The sequence below is a fragment of the Hippocampus bargibanti genome, linkage group LG09 (assembly GCF_051943395.1).
Source record: "Hippocampus bargibanti isolate YZ-2025 linkage group LG09, ASM5194339v1, whole genome shotgun sequence".
Taxonomy (NCBI): Eukaryota; Metazoa; Chordata; class Actinopteri; order Syngnathiformes; family Syngnathidae; genus Hippocampus; species Hippocampus bargibanti.
Genome location: NC_142742.1, coordinates 9410001 through 9435000, shown reverse-complemented (window position 1 = coordinate 9435000; position 25000 = coordinate 9410001). Strand labels below are relative to the sequence as shown.

At 40.9% G+C, this 25000-nt stretch overlaps 1 protein-coding gene across 1 annotated transcript in view; it reads right to left on the bottom strand.

The window, feature by feature from the left end:
• Nucleotides 1-25000, bottom strand: part of rps6ka1 (ribosomal protein S6 kinase a, polypeptide 1) — a 56650-nt gene that overhangs the window by 25716 nt on the left and 5934 nt on the right. Inside the window, exon 2 of the mRNA XM_089003633.1 lies at nucleotides 11349-11393. Within this exon, the coding sequence (XP_088859759.1) occupies nucleotides 11349-11393 (45 nt within the window). The remainder of the gene's footprint in view (nucleotides 1-11348; nucleotides 11394-25000) is intronic.

The window sequence follows — 25000 nt, the reverse complement described above, 5'->3', positions numbered from 1 at the left end:
GCATGGACCGCCACTGGTATACGCATTGCCAATACTGTTGCAAAAAAAATGATGGAAAATGTTATGATACTCTGATGTCCCTTTTTGCATACGTCCCCTCTTTTTTCGTCGCCTGAGTCCGACCACTGTCTCAATGCGCTGTGGTTGTACCCAGAGGCTTTTTTCCACCCGCAGTGGACAACTACCCGTGATTCTTATCATGCAAGATACAATTAAAAGCAATAATCGGTGGTGGTCTGTTCGAATGCTCGTCACTCCATCGCTCGTGACGACATTCGGCGAAGGACGGAATAAAGGCAAGGTGGGGCAGATGGAGAGTGCGGTGATTTCATTTCTTTGTAGACATGTTGAGGTCAAGTGTTGACATCAACATGACCATGATGGGATTTAAACATGCAATAACAAGAGAAGCATTCAATATAAGCAACGTTGCATCATAAAGGTCAAAATGATGCCACAATTGGCAACCCGGGCTCTTCCGCTCATCCTGACCTTGTTGTGGAATGTGAAGTCTTTGGTTCTGCGAGTCTCCGAGGAGTGTCCACATTTTGTCAGAACACGCCTCTCACTACGCTCGCTGGGAATGTTTAAATTCAACACACACTCGCCATCATTTTTTTCCCTCCCCGTGGCGAGCGCGGTGGCGAAATTTGAAGCGGTAAACCGTGGCCCCAGATGATCAACATCTGGTTGGGTTTTCCAGGAAGTGCTGTGGAATTTATTTCAGCTCTCCACACCGAGGAAGCAGCGCACAAAATTCCTGGATGCTTACAGAAATGGTCAGAAATCACAGCGGTTTTGACAACAAGGACTAATGAAATAAAATAAATAAAACAAAAATTGAAATAAAAACAGGTGTGCCAGCCAAAACATTATTTACAGTACAATTGCAAAATAAAAGAGCTAGATTATAGAGTGAACGCTGGCGCGAATGGCTGCCGCTGCTCACCTTCACAAAAAAATCCAGTGACTGTAAAGTGTCCTTGGGCGTTTTGAAAGGCGCTTAGCAAATTAAATGTACTATTATTATCATTATGAAATGTAACAAATATAGTCACAAAAAGGAAAGAAGAATCGTGAGCGCAGAGCGCCGATGCGAATGCAGAACGGTCGCGGCTTGGAATTGAAGTGGATTTATGTAGGACAGGAGATGTGAGACAGTCTCTTTTTGTCAATGGATGCTACAGCTTCGTGTTTGCTTTCAAAACTTAGCTTGTAGCAGACATACACATTCCACTATGACGTCCTTGATCCACTCGTGAAAAGGATGTTTTGATCCTCTCCTCGTTCATCAAAGAACAAAAAGGGTGCAGAAATTGCTTACGAATGAATGACTGTCTTTGTGTTGTCATATTATTTTGTTTTTTTGTTCTTTTGACTTCAAGATGGCATTGCGTGAGTAACTGCCTTTCCAGCAGCTCCTGTATTTTGTTTTTGTACTTCTTTCTTTCCCTTCCTCTTACTTTCATCACTTTGCTGCTGTGAAATGTAAATGAGAGATTAATAAAGGCTAATCCAATCCAATTGTAGTTTACAGCAGCATCATACCAAGAGCTTTTGCTTGCTTCATAACACTTTTTTTTGGGCCATTTATTCATTTACAATGTGTTTAAAAAGCATCTAATCAAATCTAATACCTAGATAAGCCAACCACAAAAAAATATAAAAATATAATTGTGGGGGGTGCAATCATACTAACGAGGTAAAATATTTTTCAATTTTGTACTTCACACCGTTAAATTAAATCCTCATTTTGAATTCAAATTTATGTCCCACAGAAATGCCGGAAGACATAAGCGGAAGTCACTTTTAGCTTCCTGCTGATCGATAAGTATGAAGATGTGGCGGACTCAAATCGACATTGACTATTTCATTTGAAAGTAAGTATGAAATGTATTTTTCGAGAGTTCAAATGATATTTTAAAAAAGCTCAGTGCAGAGAAAAAAAGTTATTCTTTGAAGCACTTCAGGTACAATCTTGACTTGTCTTTGAAAGTCAAACGGGTTTTGTAGCACCCGGTTTCATTTATTTTCTGAGGTGATGATTGAAATGGTACTTGTTTATTTGAAGGAGTATATCAAGTTGAAAAAAAATATTTAGAAAAATATGTTCTTTTGAATTATGTGTTTGAATAGATCCATCAAAAACACAACATACATCAAGTTGCAAAAGACAATGCCACAAGCTAAATCTCCGTTATGCAATCTCATCCTCCAAGATTAAAATGACAAAGTGACGACCGCTTGAGGATTTCAAGGACAACCGACGTCACTTTTTTGTTTTTTAACTGACATCAGAAAAACGTTTTATAGCATCTAAAATACCCAAAACACGCAGTATGATATTTTTAGTCAAATGCAAAACACCAATAAAAATGACTTAAAGTGTCCAAGATCTGCAAAAAATTGAGCTGCGAATTGGGCATTTTCAGAAAGTCCCGCCCCCAGTTCGTGACGTCACGCCAAGAAGTCTTGCATTGCTAGTGAATCAAAACAATGGCTTCAGATTCGGAGAAGATGCTTTATTGTTACACATCCAGTCATGAATATGATCAAATAGTTCTGAAAAGGAAAGCATCCATGTTTGCAATCGATTAAATAATTTATTTGTGCCATTTTGAGGCAACATTGGGGGGAAATCTCTCACCCAAAAAAAAGAGGCACAAAATGGTGACCTCCTGTGGCCACCTCCGTTTCCACAGGCTGATAAATTCCTTATATGGAGCTTGGAAGCCCTCTTCTGCCAGCTTTTGGGTGCAACACGAGGTCCCCAGGCCAACCAAGTACAGCAAAATACATTGACGTGATGGAAGGACCGCTACAATGCGTCTTTTTTACGGTCAGGGGCGGTCCTTTAGTGACGTCAGGTACGGACTCTTCACCAACTCAAAAACAAGACTTCCTGAATATTCAGCGCGAGTCTTAAAACGTAAAATATAGCTATATGCGGTGGAATCTTTTAAAATACGCTCAGTAGAAGTCATTTGAAGCCATTTTACAAATTATGGACACATCTTGTCCGGAGACGTCGGTTGTCCTTTAAGTGCAAGTGCAACTTCTTAGGCAATAGAGGTCACTTTTGTTGGGAGACGTAGAGGCCCGTTTCCATGACGACCGCATGCATGACCACACGTTTAGCATTCTCATGGCTACCGGAGGAAATGCGTAGCCTTGACTTTGTCTTTTCCTGACTGGCCGTTTGCCCCTGGGCTATGACGACTCGTCAAGTACGGCGCCTACAACGCCCTCCTCCCTACACACAAAACACTCTTTCTCTCTCTCTCCCTCCTTTGTTCAATATTTAATCTGGTCAAGAAATACTCGACACAGAGGCGGCTCCAAGCCCTAAACTCAACTTGACCAAGCAGGGGAATGGGTTGTAAACAACAGGGGTCAACAATAAGGTACCCGTGAGTGGACCTCAAGGACCACATAAGCAGTGGCAATGATGAGTTTCTGAAGATCTTGTAGCCTACTTCACTGACAGATTATATTTCAATGACTTTTTGATTCAACAAATCTGGTGCTGTGTATGAAATTGAGCTCAGCTTCCAACAGTTACTTTGTAATTAAAAGGAAGCGCAGGGTGGGATGCTAATACATGTTCACATAAGGACAGGGAGTTTTTTGTGTCTTAATTAATTTCACTGGCATTTAAAAACTCCATTTTGTCTTTCCTTAGGTCATCTCTGAATGATATTAAATGAGCTTGATAAACTGTAATTTCAATGTGATAAATATGCAAAGAATAGAGAAATCAAGAACGGGTCAAATACTATTTCACAGCACCGTATGCTTGCTGAGCTTCTAATTGTTTTGGATAATTTTCCTGTGACTTTGGTACCATGGATGCAACCTTCAAAATGCATAATGCATAGCCTTCTATTTGCTTATGTCTCTAATTTACTTTGACTGATTCCATAATGAAATATGGGTGAATGATATATCTTTTGTTACCGCTCTAATGAGGCAATTTTGCAGGGTCTCCGGGTGAAAGAGGCTCACGTTTCTATTCACTTGACTCACATTACTCCCGTGCGGCCTTGAAAATGTAAAGTTTGCCTAGATATGTACTGTTTCCCTTTAAAATGACATTGCCTTTTTCAACACATCATCAGCACTTATGGCCTTTAGCAGCACGGAACTCAGCTTTTTGTTTTTAATTGTGCCGTTTAGCTGATTCCATTTGCCCAGCAACTGACTGCAATGGAAAACGAAGAAGCCATTAGGCATCTCTGGTGCATTACCTAGTTCTAATTTCTGCCCTCCAGCTTGTAAGGTAGCAGCTCATGCCGCAGTGGGGCCAGAATTATGTAACAAGGACGACGTAAAGGAGCAGGCCTGCATTAAAACATAAAATTAAACGGAGGCCAAATTGCGCTTGGTGGCATCCATTTACTTCCACTGTTTAAAGGACAACCGACACCATTTTTTTGTTTCCTAACTGACACCAGAAAAACGTTTTATAGCATCTAAAATACCCAAAACACGTAGGCTGATATTTTTAGTCAAATGCAAAACACCAATAAAAATGACTTAAAGTGTCCCAAAACTACTTCAAAATGACCTCAGAAAGTTTTAGTTTCAGAAGGTCCCGCCCCCTTGTTCGTGACGTCATGCCAGGGCGTCTTGCCTTGCTTTAGAATCAAAGCAATGGCTTCAGAGAGTTCAGATTCCGAGAAGATAATTTCTTGCTACTCATCCAGTTATGAATATGATACAAATAGTTCTGAAGAGGAAAGCATAAATGTTTGCAATCGATTAAAGAAGTTCTTCCGTATCAATTCGAGCCGTCTGGACTCCAATGTAGCGCCCAGAAAATGCACAAGATGGTGCCCAAGCTCCGTTGGAAATGGGCTGATTAGTCTGCTGGGAATTTGTGTCAACTTGACACCTTCTTTATGCGTTTTACCGCAATTGGTAGTCTTGGTGCAACACACAAGAATTCACCATTGCGTTATTTATGTGTTTTCCTTCTAATTTCGCAATCAACACGGATCAACACAATGTTTTCAGACCAAACAAAGTACCCAAAACGCATTGACGTGACGTCACGTCAGGCATCGTCATCAATTCGAAAACAAGACTTCCTGAATATTCAGCACAAGTCTTAAAACGTAAAATATAGCTACATGTGGTGGCAATGCCCATTTCACGGTAAGATCAGAGCATTGTCATCAAATGGTGAGTATAGTTTTTGCTTTTTTGAATGTTGCTGTGTCAATGACCATTTTGTGTTTGGGAGCCTTTTACTGAGCGAGTTGCTTGTTCTGTAGCCACAAAGGGACATATCGCTTCTTGTGCCGGTCCCAAGCCCGGATAAATACAGAGGGTTGTGTCAGGAAGAGCCTCCGACGTAAAATCTTGGCCAAAACAAACATGCGGATCAAACCTCTAAAGATGGAGGCCACTGATTTGCTGTGGCGTCTCCTTTAAGGGAAAAGCCGAAAGGAAAAGAAGAAGATGTGGTGGAATCTTTGTAAAATGCGCTCAGTAGAAGTCATTTGAAGTCATTTTACAAATTATGGACACAACTTGTCCGAAGGTGTAGGTTGTCCTTTAAGGCAGTGGCGGAAAACTATTTCCACTCACTTGTGAGAACGTCAAGGTCATTTCAGCAACACTTACAAGAGCTTCACAAAAAGTTTAAACATTTATCACCATCCCCCAAAAAAATCACCAATGAGTAAACTTTGACTGAGGTTGAGACATTTTGTTTTCTTGGATATGGAAGGGGGCAAAAATCTGGATGAATCTGGATCTGTTGTTCTTACTTTTAGCTATTCGGACCATCTAGAAAGCACAATAATCAACCAACCTAGCGACATGATCCGACATTTAACACAATTTTTAAAATAGTGAAATTTTCTCAAATGTCTTCACACCAACATGGTCTTTGGATGTTCTCCCCATGCTTCTTTTTGCAGGGTGTTACATGGAGAAATCCCACACATGCTCAGGGAGAAATTTCTCAACAGCACACGGAAGACGAAGCAGAGCTTCAAACCTCGACACTTAAAAAAATGTGATAATTTTAAAATTGAAGAATTGATGTCTGAATATTCGTTTTTGACGAGGCACTGTAAAACATTTTATACGATGAGAAACTGCTCCCAAAGAAAAAAAAGTACACAGTACACACTACACTGCACGGTCACAACATTTCGCCGTTTTTAAGAGTTCTTTTTTTTTTTTTTTTTCAATTTATGACTTTCAATTAAATGACTTCTACACTTGAGAGGAAGAGTATCACTCGCAACTTGACTCTGTGGAAAATTGGGTGGTAACTCCCCTGATAAAATATGTCAGATGATCCCGACATCCCAAATCCTATGCACAGCGCAGAGCGCCGATGCGTACGTGGAACTGTCGCGGCTTGGAATTGAAGCGGATTTACATCGGACAGTAGATGTGAGACAATTTCTTTTCGTCAATGTTTGCTACAGATTCATGTTTGCTTTCAATATTTAGCTTGTAGCATACGTGCACATTTTACCATGATGTCCTGATCCACGGGTGAAAAGGACACTTTGATCCTCTCGTTTTTCTCTAGAACTGCTTATACAACAAAGAGGGTGCAGAAAGTGCTGAAGATTGAATGACTTCAAGATGGCGCCGCAAGAGTGGCTGCCTTTCCAACAACTCCTGTATTTTGTTTTTCTACTTCTTTCTTTCCTGTCCTCCTCCTTTCTTAACGTTGCTGCTGTAAAATGTCAATTTCTCCACTGCGAGACTAATAAAGGCCAATACAATCCAATCCAATCTAGTGATTGCCAAAGCCAAATACGACCTGAGACAGCATATTATATGTACATGATGGAAAAAAACCCTACAATTATAATATTTTTGAAAAAAGGGGGTCGGTGTCATCTTACAGTGCTTTTATTTCATGTTTTTAATAACAGCAATGCTAAAGAACAAGCTCCTAAACCCTTCAGTGAACCATCAGTGAATTGGCTACAGTTGTATTGCTTGATTTGCTTTTATCACTGCTTGCAGTGCTGCCGGTGTTCAGAGAAAAAAAAATCTCTAAAATCCCCACAGCGCATTCATGTCGGCTCAGCAACCCACCAGACAAATAAAGAGCAAAAAGAACAGTCAGCCACAAGTGGGTGAGCAAATAACGCAGCACCTTGCGGCACGGGAGCAGGACATTTTGCCCTTGAGTGACATGAAAAATAGCATTGGCTCAATGGTCACAGGAAACTGCGGCAAGCACGCCTCGTAGGAATGAAACGCGCTAACAAACAGCAACGGAGGAGAGTGAGGGTCTTCTGGATTCACATCTCAAAAAGGATTACAGAGTGGGTTGAGGGAGAGCTGCAGCAAAATGGAGATTATGGAGTATAATGCCGCTGTAAAACTGAGGAACGGAAAATGGGGGAAACTAATGGTGGTCAGTTTCAAAACCAAACACTTCAACATTCATGATTAACGCTAAAATCTGTGACAACATTTAATGCATTTTGCTTAAAAAACCATGACAGTACCCTAAATATAAATTGACTAAAACTTCATTTTTGAATTCCTCATATACATTAAAGTCTCGTTATATCGATATCGGATATATTGATAGAGCCGGTTATATCGATACTCTTTCTATGCACGCACGGAGAAAATTACATGCAAACAGGGTCGGATATATCGATAGTCCCGGTTATATCGATATTTTTTCGGACTCCCTTGAATATCGATATAACGAGACTTTACTGTAGTTCACTCATCACGGCCCTGCAAGGGAAGTGGCAGGTAATCACTCAGGTCTTGCTCAATGAATTTATACATGTGGGACATGATTCGAGCAGTACCTGTCGGTAATTTAACTAATTCACTGCCAGACGATGTGCAAAAATGTGTCCACTCCAGTGCCAGGGTTTTTGTCATTTTCACTCCAATTGTAGGACCCACAGAATGTAGAATTTTAGGACTCCATAAACATTCAATGCAGTGTTGGAAACCTTTGACGCTCTTCTTTCATCAGAAAAAAAGTTAATTCCTAAGTTACATGGGTCTGGAGTTAGATGAGCTTGAAATGGGGGTGGCTGTACAAAATATAATACAATACATACATTGAGTTTTATAGCGCTTGAACAACAGCTGAAGCTGTAACAAAGCACTGATATGGACAAAAGGCAAATGCTGCCCCCTCGTGGAAGGGAAAAACATTGCCAGAGGTCTGCCCTGTGCTTTATCGGCACCCCCGCAAGAAAAAACAAAACCCGAACAAATTCGGGAATGACGCTCCACCCACAACACCCAAATAATAAATAAAATACCCAAAACATGGAGCATGATATTTTTTGTCAAATGCAAAACACCAATAAAAATGACCTAAAGTGTCCAAAATCTGCAAAAAAAAAATGAACCCGGAAGTGGCCAGTTTCAGAAGGTCCCGCTCCCTTGTTCGTGGCGTCACGCCAAGACGTCTTGCCTTGCTGGAGAATCAAAACAATGGCTTCAGATTCGGAGAATATGCTTTCTTGTTACTCATCCAGTTATGAATATGATTCAAATAGTTCTGAAGAGGAAAGCATACATATTTGCAATCGATTAAAGAATTTATGCCGTGCCATTTTTAAGCAATAGGGGGGAAAATGTAGCACTAAAAAAGAGGCAGAAAATGGCGACAAAGCTCCGTGTAAAGAATTAATCAGCCCGTTTCCACAGGCTGATGAATTCCTTACACGGGCTTTGTCGCCCTCTTTTGCCTCTTTTTGGTGCAACACCAAGTTTTCAGACCAAACAAGTACAGCAAAATGCATTGACGTAATGGAAGGACTGCTACAATGTGTCCCTTTTTTCGGTCAGGGGCGTTCCTTCAGTGACGTAGGGTGAGGACTCGTCACCAACTCAAAAACAAGACTTCCAGAATATTCAGCGCGAGCCTTAAAACGTAAAATATAGCTATATGCGGTGGAATCTTTGTAAAATACGCTCAGTAGAAGTCATTTGAAGCCATTTTACAAATTATGGACACAACTTGTCCGGAGACGTCGGTTGTCCTTTAAACTCCATTCACTTCACAAGGACTGGATACAAAAGCGAATATCATGGTGCACCTGCACAATAACACAGGAAGAAATAGGATCTCGTTGCAATGGGCCAGACAATAATGGAAGCCAGGAAGGGGGAGGGGGAAAAAAGGCTGACTCATCCATTCTTGACAAGCACTGTGCAAGCTTGTGCACGTTTGTGAAGTGATCGTATGCTAACAGGACAGCTGAGGACACAAAGCAGGAGTTACAACTTCACTGCAGCAACTCTGATGCAACATAGCAACATGATTGAGCCTTTAGTAGAAATTTACTTTTAATTTATTTTATTTATTTATTAAATTTATGTTTTATTTATTTTTTTGCATACCCCTAATGTTCAACTCACATTTAATGGATGACATTTAGTCAAGTTAAAAGTTAATTAACTGCTTCATTATGTACGCAAATATTTTTGTTACAGAGTTCACAGAAGGGTACCTTTGAGATACAAGTTTAAGACGGACCGTGACTACATGAGGAATTGCCACCAATCATATCTCAAAGTAACTTGGCTGTGCCATTATCAAGACTCACTCCGAAAAAAGGGACACAAATGTTCCTTTTTTTTAAATAAGAAAAACAGCACTCAGTAACTACAAACTAAATGTAGTGTCAAAAAAACAAACCTTTTTTTTGCCACATTTTTAACTTTCATTCAAATAACATTGGGCAGTTCCTATTGTTGTGCATACTTTGGACATGTGGGGGCAGTATAACAAACCAACGGATAAATTGTACATGATGATTGAAGATACAGTAAAGTCTCGTTATATCGATATCGGATATATCGATAGTCCCGGTTATATCGATACTATTTCTATGCACGCACGGAGAAAATTACATGCAAACAGGGTCGGATTAAAGAGTTTGATGTTTCTCTTTATTTGTAAGTAGGTTCGTTGTCAGATCTCCCAGGCAGGTGACGCGCAGAGATTGATCGTGGCGTGGAGTTGAGCAAGTCGTGCCGTGATGTCCGTCCGACGCCCGGCGTGAGCCGGGCGTGAGTCTGAGCTGATTCTGCCCCGTGGTTCGCCCGATCTCTCTGTCCCGCGACAGCTCCTTTTATACAATTTGCAAGCGTGTGCTATGCGTCAGGGTGATACGCACATCAAGGAGATCAAGGAATTGAAAGACATGAAAGTGTTGAAAAGCGCACTTCAAAATCATACACGCGTGTGTCGCGTGTAACAGGATATATCGATAGTCCCGGTTATATCAATATTTTTTCGGACTCCCTTGAATATCGATATAACGAGACTTTACTGTAATTGGAAACCTCACTTTATATCTCCAAAAACAAGTCATATCACTTGTACCTCAAGAGCACACTGTATTTGTAGATTTTATTTTTGTACAATAACTAATAACAAAAAAGAAAAGACACAGGATGCCATAATTGTTTTATGAGCCTAAAAATGATCAATTTAGGCAGTTAAAAACAAAACTTCAAGCACACACATACTCATTTTTAACTCAATCACTGCCAGACGTGCAAAAGTGTGTCCACTCCAGTGCCAGGGTTTTTGTCATTGCCCACTGACCGCGTGAGTGGCTGCCTTCCCAGCAGCTCATTTATTTTGTTTTTCTACTTTCATTGCTTTCATCACTTTGCTGCTCTGAAATGTAAATTTCTCCACTGCGACTCTAATAAAGGCAAATCAGAACCAATCCAATATTGAGTTTTAAGACTACATAAAAATTCAATGCAACGTAAGAAACCTTAGACTCTCTTCTTTCACCAGAAAAAAAAGTTAATTCCTAAATTATGTGGGTCTGCAGTTATATGAGCTTGAAACGGGTGCGGCTGTACAAAAGGCAAACGCTGCCCCCTCATTGCCAAAAGTGTCTGACCAGCACTTTATCAGCAAATTTGGGATTGGCAGTAAATGAGTTAAGAGTAACCGCAATAATGTGGGCAAAAAATAAAATCTCCACTTTTAGGATGAGGTGTATGCAAGATGAGCAGCAGAGCACACGCAATCATATCTCTACCAACAATTACAAGTCTCCTCCAGATTTCTGTCGTAGTGCTAAAACTGACCTACGAGAAGAAGCGTGAAAGAGAAGGCTGTCGGCTAAGTGTTGGCTAAGCTGTCAGCACTTTGGTTCTTCTCCTAGTACTTGTTATTGTGTTGGATAAAACACTGAACACAATCATTGACATCATAATAATTGTGAGATTTCACTGCATAGATATAAAGGCAAGGTTTTAAAAAAGTACTAGCTGACAAAGTGCGAACTAAATGCAGGAGACAAAATGTCGAATTAGGTGGGTGTTGACATGTATGTTTCATTAGTGGAGCATGTTCTTACCTTGACAGCAGGTGTGACTCCATCCTCAGCAGTGCTCTGGCCATTCTATCAAAAGAACAGAGTGAAGGAAATTGTTAGTTTGTGTGTGTGTGTGTGTGTGTGTGTGTGTGTGTGTGTGTGTGTGTGTGTGTGTGTGTGTGTGTGTGTGTGTGTGTGTGTGTGTGTGTGTGTGTGTGCGCGCGCGGAGAGTGCACATGGCATACACATGCTTATATAAAGGCAGCAGACAAAGAAGGAACACGAGAGGGAGCACATTTGCAAGAGCTGTGGGCGGCACAAGTCCTCCGTGGCACTTTGCTCCTCCGCTAACGCCGCAGCTAATAATCTAATAGCGACACAAATGTACGTCCTTTGTCTTGCAAGTCATCTGCGGTACAATGCGTCATCAATGTGTACAGAAAGAGAGACAGAAAAAAACTGTGTGCGTGTGTGAGAACCAATAAGTTTAGAGTTTGAGTTAAAATTGACATCACCGCCAAGTCATTCTACGCCTTAATATAACATTTACTTCCACAAACGACCCAGGCTAAACTTCTGTCCAATCCGACATTCAAAACTTGTCTCTCAGTTGAGATGCATCCTGAACACCAATTACTATTTTCCTACAACCCAAGTCTCTGGCCCAGGTTGATTTAAGTCTTATTTCTCTGTTCATCCATCTATTAATTCCTTGTGCTTTCTACTATCTTTGTGACTGCTTTATTTTGTATAGGATAGGTTTCCTGTTAAGCGCTTTGTTACAATACAACACAATACAATACATCCTAATTCATATAGCGCTTTCACAACTGCTGAACCTGTAACAAAGCGCTTCACATTATAGTCAACACAAAGCAAAATAATAAACACAACAGGAACATAAAAACACAGACAGTTGTGGAATCTTAACGACTTTTCCCATGTACTCTATGATGTTTGAGTACAAGACAAACACTTTGAAGCAGTTCTAGGTGAAAGAGGAGTGGTTACAGCTTCAGCTGTTGTTAAAGCGCTATATAAATCAATATATATTGTATTGTATCTTGTGGAATGTTTTGACATTTCAGAAAGTCCACAAAAACGTACATTTAATGAAACAACACAGTCCAGTTTTACTGCCCTTTCCCCGCATCTGCTTTTAATACAGATTATGTATTTTTTATAATAATAATAATACTACTACTACTACTACTACTACCACTAATAATAATAATAATAATAATAATAATAATAATAATAATAATAATAATAATAATAATAATAATAATAATAATAATAATAATAATAATAATAGGGCGGCCCGGTAGTGGAGTGGTTAGCACACCGGTTTCTAAGTGCGGCCGGTTCACGTCCCGGTCCGGCCTCCCTGTGTGGAGTTCTCCCCGGAACTATGTGGGTTTTCTCTGGGTCCTCCGGTTTCCTCCCACACTCCAAAAACCCGGTACGTCACAGAATGCTGACTCACGACATCTAAGGGGCAACTTTGCCGCTTTGCTGCCTCTTTACATTTGGGACAACAGCGGAGTTGTTTACTCTTTGTGGAGCTCATCTTGAGAGGGTGACTCATCTCCTCCTACATGTCCAACTATACACAGGAAACGTCACTCTGGGCATGCATATTTAGGATTAGTGCAGTTTCCTGCAGAGGTCCTAATTGTGTGAGGGATATTTTGGCAATGAATTGATGTGGCAGATTGAACTGATAAACAGTGAACTGGAGTCGTCATACTACCGGAAACAAATTCCTTGTGTGTTCTACATACATACATAAAGGCAAATCATATCCAATACTTGGCAATAAAGATGATTCTGATTCTGATACTTTTTGGGGAAAAATTGATAAAAATATGTGTAAGGCATAATATGTCAAATCCCATTTAACTCATTCACTGCCAGACGTGAAAAAATGTGTCTACCCCAATACCAGGGTTTTTGTCATTTTCACTCAAATTCCTGAGAATATTGACTTTGAGGACAATACACACATCCAATGCAGCGTAAGACATTTTAGTCTCTCTTCTTTCATAAGAAAAAAAGCGTTAATACCTAAATGTTATGGAGTTATATGAGCTTGAAATGAGAATGATTGTCTAAAATACAATGCAGACAATCTACATACATATTGGTTTATATAGCGCTTAAACAACAGCTGAAGCTGGAACAAAGCGCGAACATGGAAAAGAGGGAAATTCTTCCCCTTCATGGAAGGGAAAAACTATTGCCAGAGGCCACGTCCAGCGCTTTATCGGCACCCAAACGAGAAAAAATAAAAACGGAACAAATTTGGGAATTGCAGTGAATGAGTTAACAATAATTAATGTGGCAAGAAACAACATTAATGCATTTGAAAATGAATTTATCTGTGTTCATATGAACACGCTGGGCCGTTCATATGAGGTTAAGTGGCCGTATTTAGAGTAATGGCTTCTAATATTTTGATGTTGTGTTAATTCCTAAATTACATGTGTGTATGGGTCTGGAGTTATCTGAGCTTGAAATGGGGTCAACTGCACAAAAGGCAATTGCTGCGCCACGTAGAAGGGAAAAAACCTTGCCAGAGGTCTGACCAGTGCTTTATCAGTCCTCCTCCCACCCTTGCAAGAAAAAACAAACCCAGAACAAATTTGGGAATTGCACTCTGTCATATGTTCAATTCCCGAATACATTCGGAAATGGCAGTAAATGAGAGAAAAAAACACAGGACTCCTATGATGAAAAAATAAACTGCATCTTTGATCCTCATCACCCTGAGATGTGATTTAAAATATGTAGAATTGCTTTATTTATTACATAAGAAGCACAAAGAGCAACCTCTCCTGGAATTCCGCTCCGTTTTGGTGCCAAGAACGCCTCCGTCCTGATGAATTCCACAAATTCCACAATTGCACTTTTACTGCAGGCTTTCTGCATCAGAAAAAAATGGAAATCACTCCAAACCTGTGCTGAGACTTAATTAAATCCGCGAGTACGAGGGTCATCACTCAAGCCTTTTCCTCCAGGCACAAACGTAAAACTGCGATCACTAAATTACCCTGTAAATCCATTCAAGACATTTAAATGTCCTTTCATCACGTACAATGTTGTAACAGCATTGCAAAAAAGAGAGACAAGCACCGAACACTCAAATTGGGAAAAGGACATTTTTTTACCCCCTTCTCCTTTTTGATGGCTGATTTGAACTCACAAAAGGAGCGAACATGAACTCTTTCACATCCTCTGTGCCCTCTTCCTTCTCTTGCTTCCTGTAGACTGTGACTGTTTGACAAGCAGTCAACACAATGACAAGCAGCAGCCTTGACAAGCAAAAGCTCAACACGAGTGGGTGACGGCATTTGTTTTCTACATTTTTTTAATGCAATGCAATCCATTTGGAAAGTGCTTATTTGGAGGTATTGGTGTTCACAGGTTATTAAATTAAATTGGCTCAAAAAATGCTGGCTTTTTTTTTGAGGACCTGCTCATTGGACTTTGAACGAAGGGAGTCAATACAACCCCATATAAGCACGGAGAGCCATAAAGTGAGAATGTGTGGTGATTAAGCAGCAAAGCATAGACCACAGGTGTCAAAGTCAGGGCCCGGGGGCCAAATCTGGCCCACCACATCATTTCATTCGGACCGCGAAAGCAAATCAAGCACGTCAAGTGCCATGATGCTTGCTTAAGTCTGAATCAAAATTTCCAATTGTGGTATGTAAACCACAATAACAGTCATTATAAACTAATAATACTAATAGACTAATAAAGGCAAATCCAATCCAATCCAATTATTTTTGATGAAAAGGTTTCTTCAGCCGTCATCTGTACTTCTTTGAAGGTGTCGGATGTTTCGCTCTTCATCCGAAAAGCTTCATCAGCGAACTCCCCGCTCTTGGGTTGGGGGGAGCAGTGGACTACTCACTGAAGCTAATCTAATTACTTCTTTCGGTCTGTCTGATTATGACTGGCTCTGATTGCCCCATTCACTCTGGTATTGCCCCATCAGCATGACTAAGCCTGCGTGGTAACGAAGTCTGTTGTAAGCACGATCCAAATTAAACTTCAACAGACTTACAACAGAACTTAGGGCCTTTAGTGCGCTGATGAAGTGAATCGATGGACCACTCCTGTACGACTGAGAGCTTACACAGACGTCAGTTACTCAAAGTCATTGTCACTTGGAAAATCTGTAATTGAGAGGACTGGATTGTTCTCTTTCATAATCCAAATGGCAAGATAAATCGCACAATAAAAATTTTTCTTCATGTTCAACCCATCAATGACTCAATTTTGTCCATTCTTAATACAAAAGACAGAAAGAATATTTACAAGCCTGAACACAAGATGTGTCCTTGTTACACTACCAGTCACAAAGGCCTCAAAAACGGGTGATGTGAGGTCTCCATGGCAACAGGAGAGATGCCACTTTCCCGTAAAAACGCCAGTGTGCCATTGGCGGGACTTGGAAGCAGTTATGGCTAAGTCACATTTCCTCATGCGTGGGGTGGTTGTTTTTACTTAAAACTGTCATGGCAAGAGTCTGCGTGCATGTGTGCATGTGTGTATGTTGTGTTGTCATATTTGTTATTTAAAAAAAAAAAAATTCCCCAAGATGGCGGCGCGTGAACACGCAGCGGCTCCCCTCTCCCGGCAAATTGGAGTTTTCATGTTTATGTTTGTTAAGTGCCTTGCATGCTGGGTCCGAGAGGACAGTAATTTCATCTGTGCTGTATGTCATGCATATTAGCATATTTGACAATAAAGCTGACTTTGACTTTTTGACTTTTGAGAGCAGGGGTGTCAAAGTCATTTTTGCCGCGGGCCACATTGTAGTTATAGTTTCCTCTCGAGGAGGAATTTGGGGAACCCATTAGAATGTTTAAATCCCTTCAAATATTACATATAGAGCACACAGCAAATTAATGAATAACTCGGTTTCAAATCTGAAGTCAAGAATAATGACTTTTATTGTGGTTGACATCCAAAAATATGAAATTTTGGCTCAGATTTTAGCAATCATCATGGAATTTAACAAGTTTGATTTGCTTTCGCGGATTTGGCCCGCGGGCCTTGACTTTGACACCTGTGATGTAGAGCATGTGGTCAGCAGCCCTTCCGACACTGTTTCTTTGACACGTTCAATCTCATTAGCCGCGCATGGCCGATCCAAGTGGCCCAGTTAATGGTGACGACGCTCCCTTGGGCTTCCTCAATGAGAGCGCAGGCATGTGCACACACAAACAAGGCTCAACATGTTAATAAGAGAGAAGGCCTTGCGATTAAACGTGTGGGGATTGTACTTGTGCAAACATTTGTCCGGCGAGAGGACTTAACAGGTGAGAAGGTGGAACTTTTAATTCTGGTCATTTAAAAAATAATAAAAACAAAAAAATCAACAAAGTCGGGGAGCCAACGCTGTTTAAGTATATAAGCATTTAACCAATCACAATTCAGACATTTTTTTGTTACCAGGATCAGAAATCTACCTGGACGCCTTCACAATCGGCCCTGTAGCATCAAATATGTGTTAATAAAACTGTTGCCTTAACCAATCAGATTTCAAGTTACTGACACGCAGTCCTTATTTCCTGGCTAACGGTACCCTCTAGTGGACTTAGTAATAGTAAATCACATCACATCACATCACACTTTATATGAGTTGCAGTTGCAGCTGTAACTGCAGTAAATGTATAGTCATAAAATAGCTATTAAGGGTTGGATTGATTCAGACGTAGCACCACTGAAGGCCTAGGTGTAGAATGCATGGCTCGCTACTGATTTATACATCGTATCTTAGCCCTCTACGAGAAAGTTGGGTCGATGGTTCAAGCGTGCGCCATGTTAGCTGTCACCAATCGTGTGTGTGCAAGTTCATCTGTTGCGTAGGATTAAGTGAAGCTAATCTGGGCGTGACCCGCGGAATACCTGAGCAAGACTGTCACAGTGAAGGAGGGCATGCAATATCACGGAGCTTTTGCGTGGGGGTGGCGGAGGGGTGTTCTTGTTTGTTTAGACCAGCGGTCTCAAACTACGGTCCTCGAGGGCAGCCGTGCTACATGTTTTCCAAGTCTCCCTGTTGCAACACAGCCTCAGGTGCGTTGCAACAGGGAGACTTGGAAATCATGGAGGATTGCGGCCCTCAAGGACCGGAGTTTGGGACCCCAGGTTTAGACGTTTAGGTAAACAATACGGGTGTGGAATCTACCTAGACCTTGAGAGCTTTGATCCAGTTTGTCAGATGGATCTTGAAACAAATGCAGCAAACCAGATCATATCTTGGGGCATAGTTTCCATACCTCGCTGCGATAGCTGAAAATATATAAAATAAAAAAAGTGAAAATAAACTCCTGCATACTTTGACTGAGATCTGGAGATCCGCCGTTATACTCAGAAAGCGGAATCTCTTCAATCACGCATGCACAATGCCACACCACAAAGTTATCAAAAGTGTCGAGTATGTTTGTGTTGGTGTGGCTGAAGGTACAAAGGTGGAAGACATCAGAGAGAATGACTACGTAACATCAAATACTGGTGTGAGAATCATGTGTGGCAACCGTGTGGCTTGGATAAATATGATTCAATGGAAAATATCTAACAATAAACACATCTGGAAGCAGCACAACGGGAGAAAAACAATTTAAAAAAGCTCAAAGACAATTTGAAATTATTTAACAAGAATTCATGAACAAAATATAATTAACATCTGTCTGTGATTCAGCAGAGAAGGCCTTGCAGGCCCTGATGGTCCACCACTGGTACAAACCAATTCAAAATAGCTTCAGTTTATTCCCTCCACATTCTCTGGCCAGCTCTACATGTAAATACTGTATGAACACTTCAGTCGTGAATCCAAATCGTGGCAGTAAAGTGACAGCACGTTTTCCAGTAGAAGTGAACGTTTCTGTTTTTATATGGTCAAGATCTAGTGGCGAACGTAACCTGGGGACAGATGCGCAGGCTCATTGGCAGGATGGAGACAAATACCAGAAGTCATTGAAGGTGGCACTGAGTCATTGGTGGAGGCACGGAAGTGGGGATGATTGGTCCCTCCTTATCAGTGTTGATTCACTCGAGATCAGACGTCATTGCCCCGCAGAAATAAAAGCACATCATCAATCAAATGTTTTTATGACTCCACTGTCGAACCTGTGCTATCAGGTCTTATCGTAAATTACGTTGAGATCCTGGACATAGCTGCTTCGAGCGTGGCAGACCGGGAAATCAAAAGGAATCCTGATTTGACAGTGAGGAATTAGCAATAAAAGTTGGTAAAGGAGTAGCTGTGTTTGGAACTTGGGGACTTGAACTGAAGGACCTGATTCCAGAAAAATAATAAGTTACTGATTTCATTTTATGGAGGCAAAGCCATGGTCCTGTCAGAGCGCCCAATCACATTTTATCCTCGAAGCCAAGCAGGGATCAAGCTTGGTTTGCACAGTGGACCATGAGGCATCTCCATGAAAACCTCCAACAACATTTCAGCCAAAAACAGCACCCTCGAATTGTTCAGGGACTCTTCGAAATCAGAGTTAAACCATCTTGAATTTAAAAATAATTTGAAAGAACCTCCACAAGCCAAATGGACCTGGACCAAACCCCATAAAGTAGCTGCGCTCGAGGTAGCCACCATGTCACAGCACAGCAGGTTGGCCCGCCTTTTCATTTCCTAGTCAGCCAACAAGATCACCCCATCTGTCTGGTGTTCCAACATGCTCACTTGGCACAGATTCATTAGCTCGCACTTTCTGCTCGATCGCTCACGGACCCAAGGTGCCTCCCCCATTTGCCGGTGCTTACAAAGTGTGCAGTGGTATGGTGGCTCCGTCTGAAATGGCAACCATCCCAACTCTGATTGGCAGTGACTGCTGTGATCAATTTTATCACAGCTTGGGTGATAATGAATGCAAAGTGGAGTGAAGTATGATGGGCGAAAAAATAATAATCACATTTTGTCTTTTTAATTCGTTTTGAAATAAAACTGCACATTTCCCTCCTATCAATCACGAAATAAAAAGGCAGGCAAATATAGTTGACACTGTTTCAGCAGTGGGTCAGCGCTCCCATCTGTTCTGAGGTGATGCTGACAAGTGGATGAGCTGAAAGCAAGAATTTGTTACTACAAGAACAACAACAATGTGAGAGGTGTGACTCGTTTTGATGAGAGCGGCAAAGTAAATATGGCTGCATTTGTCAAAACTCATTAACTCAACTCACTCTTTGTATACATGTGTCATCACCAGACGGATAAGAGATGTAAGAGTAAGAGATGCTTTGTGCCGCTGCAGTTTTTTTTTTGTGAAACAGATTTTTATAGTGTAGTGTAATTCCCTCACAAGTGGGAAAAGAAAAGCTGCAGGAACAACTACAATAAGCAGACTTATCCAGGACCTGTTGTTGGGCACAGCTCACACCCACTCACACAAAGACTGACTCGTGTGACATGCGACCGCTACTTTGGCCCATCCTTTTTGTGTATGTGTGGAGCGGGGGGTAAATGTATACTTTTTTTGATGTACAGACGCTCCCCAACTTACGAACGAGATATGTTCCGAACGGTCGTACGTAAGGTTTTTGTTTGTAAATTGATTCACTGCTTATTCTGGAATGTATGTTTAAGGCTTATATAAGTATGTTTAAGGTTTAAACAAATATGTTTAACGGTTGTATAAGAAATCTGTATTGGTCTGTACTGAAAAATAAACATTTAATAAAACATGTACAACTGGAGAGAATACTACATATGTTACTACAAAAACTGTTTGTATGTATCGTTGTTCGTAACTCGAATGTTTGTAAGTAGGGGATTATTTTTTTAGGCCTGCTGCTTAACTCGGTCACTGCCAGACATGCGCAAAGATGTGTCCATTCCAATGCCAGGGTTTTTGTCATTGTCACTCAAATTCCAGGACCCACAAAATATTGAGTTTTAGGACTACATAAACATTCAATGCAGCGTAAGAAATCGTAGATTCTCCTCTTTTATCAGAAAAAAAGAGTTAATTCATACGTTATATGGGTCTGGAGTTATCTGAGCTTGAAATGGGGACAGCTGTACAAAAGACAAATGGCCCCCCCTCATGGGAGGGAAAAACATTGCAAAGGGTCTGACCAGCGCTTTATCGGCACCCTACCCCACTGAGAGAAAAAAAAATGATTCGTGAATGCAGCCTAAGAAACCTGAGACTCTCTACTTTCATCTGAAAAAAACAGTTAATTCCTAAACTATATGGGTCTGGAGTTATACGATTTTGAAATGAGGGTGGCTGTTGAAAATACAATGCAAAACATACATATTGGTTTATACAGCGCTTTAACAACAGCCGAAGCTGGAAGAAAGCGCTAACATGGAAAATGGGGAAATGCTGCCCCCTTGTGGAAAGGAAAAGCATTGCCAGAGGCCATGGCCAGGTCTTTATCGGCATGCAAACAAGAAAAAACTAAACCCAAACAATTTTGGGAATGGCGCTCAACGTCACATTTTCAATTCACGAATACATTTGTGAATGGCAGTGAATGAGTTAATCTTGTTGCTGCTGTTCATGTGCACTTTTGGTATCCAGATAAAGTTTCTACCTATATAGTTTTGGGCTCTCATTGTAATCACTCTCCTTTGTCAACTTGCTATTCATACAATCAATATTTTTAGTTAGTTTGATACTAATTCATAAATCCTTGCTTCTTATGGGTACTCTTCTCGGCAACCCCACTGTTTTAGTTTTTGTTTTGTATTGTCGTAAATTCATATCCTCCGTGCCATTTATCATTTTCTCGTGACATACCGTGTGATTAATTGTTCCAATCACTTTGAATTCTGTGGAGGAACCAAAATGGCTAATTTGGAAAATTTAAAACCCATTATCAGCGGCTAGTTGAAATTAGTCATATATTGCAGCCTGTCCCCTTTTAATGGGAAAATTGATATAGCCTAAAAGATGGAGATCAACTTCTGAGACCAGGATGTCCCTCTGCTATCAAAAAGGCCATCCACGCTAAATGATAGATATCAATTTCCAGGACCAGGATGTTGCCCTCCTATTATAGAGATATTCTATCTACAAATCAATCTTCACCGTAAAGCAGATTGAGGACATTGTGGGTTACTGTGCACAAAGTCAAACAAAAAGGGAGGGAGATGGAAAGCGTGAATATTGCATATCGCTCGGCGTCCAATGTGGCAGATTCCTGCCGCTGTTCAATCGTATGGTGTCAGTGACACTCTACATGTTATCAGCGTGCAGGTGTTGAGGCAGATTTGCACATGCTGTACTTGTGCTTGAACCTCTGAAAAAGATTGAATGTGAATCACAAATATGTTTCTTTGCCACACGGTAAGAGAGAGACCTGCATTAAGAGGGCTTGTCGAGAGAAGACGATTGATATAAACAGGCGGGCATTTTTTTTTTCAATAGAGTGTCTAGCCATCAATTTTATTATATTGAGTGATTTTTTTGAATTTCTGTTCATTTGTCAGTGGAAATTTTCTCAAAGAGTTCAAAGTTTGTCTTGTCTTATGTGTATGATTTACACTAAGCACGTAGTGGCGCTTATTTACCAAAGCTCATTCAGTGTTGCCAAATGTGTATTTTTGACTACAATTCCTGCAAACAAAAGGAGAAAATGCACAAAATCCGGTCGCTGTTGAGAGGAAACTGACAAACATGGGGAAACGATGAAAACTTACAGAGGAAGACCAAGAGCCTGGATACAAGCTGACAACCCCTGAACTGAGAGGGAGATGTGCGCGATGACACCACAAGCTTCACTGAGTTTCCTAATTGACATGCGTTCTGTTTCAAATCCCATTAATGGAGTCTGTCGCACAGGCCAATCTATCATCATAAATATGGAACAAGTTTAACATTAACGATTGTTGGATCTGGTTGTTTCCTGAAGAGATTGAGGAAGTAAACTAGCAAGTATAATTTGTCAGAATCATCTTTTCGAGACACCTGACAATGTGGCCTTTGCTGACTTTAATCGGAAAATTATGAAATTGCTAATGTTCTAATTATCGTATGATACAGTTTCCACACCAAGTTCTCTGTTACACACAACTTAAAGCTAATATCCATCTGCTGTGCTTTTTTCACTGGAGAAGTTCGATATAGGGCACTGTAAAGCATTGAAAAAGCATACCTCCTATTAAAAGGCTGTTCTGTGGGCTTTGAAATGCTCTTGAGTTGAAGTTACAAAGTGGAACATTTCCATATCAAGATACATTTGGAAATAACAGTTGTGAAGTGATGAATCATCTTCTTTAGATACGAATAAATCACAGGCTTTAAAAAAATATATAATGGGGTATCCATTTTCTTCCTCCAATTGCTAACTACTGAGAGATGATCCAGTTTCACTTAAATGGTCTGAGAATGATTTAAAACAAACAATATCTTGATTAATCTATTCATGTCAGCCAGTCAGCTATGTTTAATGACAAGCCGTACAATTTTATGCTTTTAGAGCAGTTAGTGCAATTAATATATATACTGTATGCACTGGACTTGAAATGTAATAGGATCTAATCATCCCTGTCACTACAGGTTGGTAGCATAGATATTAATCAGTTTATTTGGAGTAAAATCTCTGCGTGTGTGGGTTGCTTTATCGCATTAGACGGGATGCTTCAAAGTACAATGGTAGGGGTATAACATGCACATATAAAGTACACATTTACTAAAAATCGTCTCCCACCAAAATCAAACAAGCAAACTACCGGTTGTGAAATTGTTGCAATTTCTAGTCCTTCAAATCAATTTATCCCAATGCAGACACTGATTGAAAATCCCAACAATTAATCAAAGTAACTTGAATGTAAACGTTGAAACGTTGCTGCACATTGCACCTGTGGTTACCTCAGTTTCCAGCTGGACTAGTTCCATGGTGGGCCATGGTTCGGCAATCTGTGCGAGTGGCATTTTGGCAGATTCCCCCCCTGCCCCCCGTCAAGATGCAGAACTTCTCAGGTAGGCTTTGGGTTGCGGTGTCGGTTCGGTGACTTGGTGCTGTCCACACACTGTCTTGGTGCACCACCCGGGAGTGGAGATGGGGTTCAACAAACAGGTGCAATCGTTTTGATTGAATTCGATTCGCTCCAAAGTAATAATCCAATGGAGAGTATAATAAATCCAGGTCGTACGAAGCAGGCTCGGGGCTATCAGTATATGACAGGCAGGGAAAAAAACAGTGCAAAAACAGACCAACAAAACAAAAACAAAAAGGAAAACAATCCTGTAGGAATGAAACCAATTCCGGATTGGGTCCACAGTCGCCGGGCTTCCTCTTCTCGTTCTTGTCTTGGTAGTAAAAAGCTCCGCGCAGCCTCCGAGCAGAGATTGTTATTGGCACACTCCCAAAGACGAGATTCATCCTGCCCTCCTTTTCTTTCTTTTTTTTTTTTTAAACCCTCGCTACTCTAACGCCCAGGTCCGATATCTCCACTATCAGGTAGAAAGATGAACTGCAACTACGTCATGCAAAAAAAAAAAAAAACGTAAAATCATACCAGAACTGCCGTGTAATTATTAAGCGGAAGGAAAATTCTACCTTGCCTATTTTTTGTTACTAAATAACGTCAAATGTCTCATCTCATCTCATTGTCCGTACCGCTTATTCCTCATTAGGGTCGCGGGGGTTGCTAGAGCCTATCTCAGCTGTCTTCGGGCATGAGGCGGAGGACACCCTGAATTGGTTGCCAGCCAATCGCAGGGCACACAAAGACATACAACAGTCACTCTCACACTCACACCTAGGGACAATTTGGAGTGGTCAATCTGCCTGCCATGCAAGTTTTTGGAGTGTGGGAGGAAACCGAAGGACTCGGAGAAAACCCATGCGGGTCCGGCGAGAACATGCAAACTCCACACAGGGAGGCCGGACCGGGACGCGAACCGGCGACCTCTGCACTGTGAAGCCGGAACCAGTCGAACCACTCGACTACCGGGCCGCCCCAACGTCAAATGTATTCGATTAAAATATAGGAATTAATGTTCTCGCATCAATGTGACCAGTAGCCTCGACAACTCTGATGAAAAACAATCAAATATTTTTGAAGAAAAGTATTAACTGTTAAAACCATTTTCAAGATGGGCTTTTTAAGAAAAAAAACTGGACATCATTAAGAAAGGTCGGCTCCTACTGGTGGACTTGTAATAAATCATACCACACTGTTTTCAGTCTGGTATGATTCCGAGGTAGCACTACTGAAGGCCTAGCGATGAAATCCAAGGCCTGACACTGGAAATACAGTAAGTGTGCACACCTGCTAACAACTGGGTATGTGGCAGTGTTCAGAATTAGCCAATCACATTAAAATTCATGTTAAATGGGAGGTTGTAAACACTTGCCAATTTACATAAATCTCCATTTTTGGTCATGACCATGCATTGTTTTTCCAATTGACAGCAGCTCTTGTAGTGAGCACCCTCTGTGATATAACACACTTCTTCTGCCCTCCACACTTCCTCGCTCCATTCAACGGCAGAGTGTTTCACTTGCGGCATGGGTTACTATTGGCAACAGGGGAGCATCAAACTGTGGATGGCTCTGACAGATTCTTCTTCTTGAGGAAGAGGATTCAAATTAGGATGAAAGTGAAGCATTGAGAGATAACAAAAGGAGTTGAAGTATGGTGGAGGATGGAACAGATAATTTAGCGTCTTGTCTTTTGGGTAGATATGTTTGCACAAGTAGGCTGTATA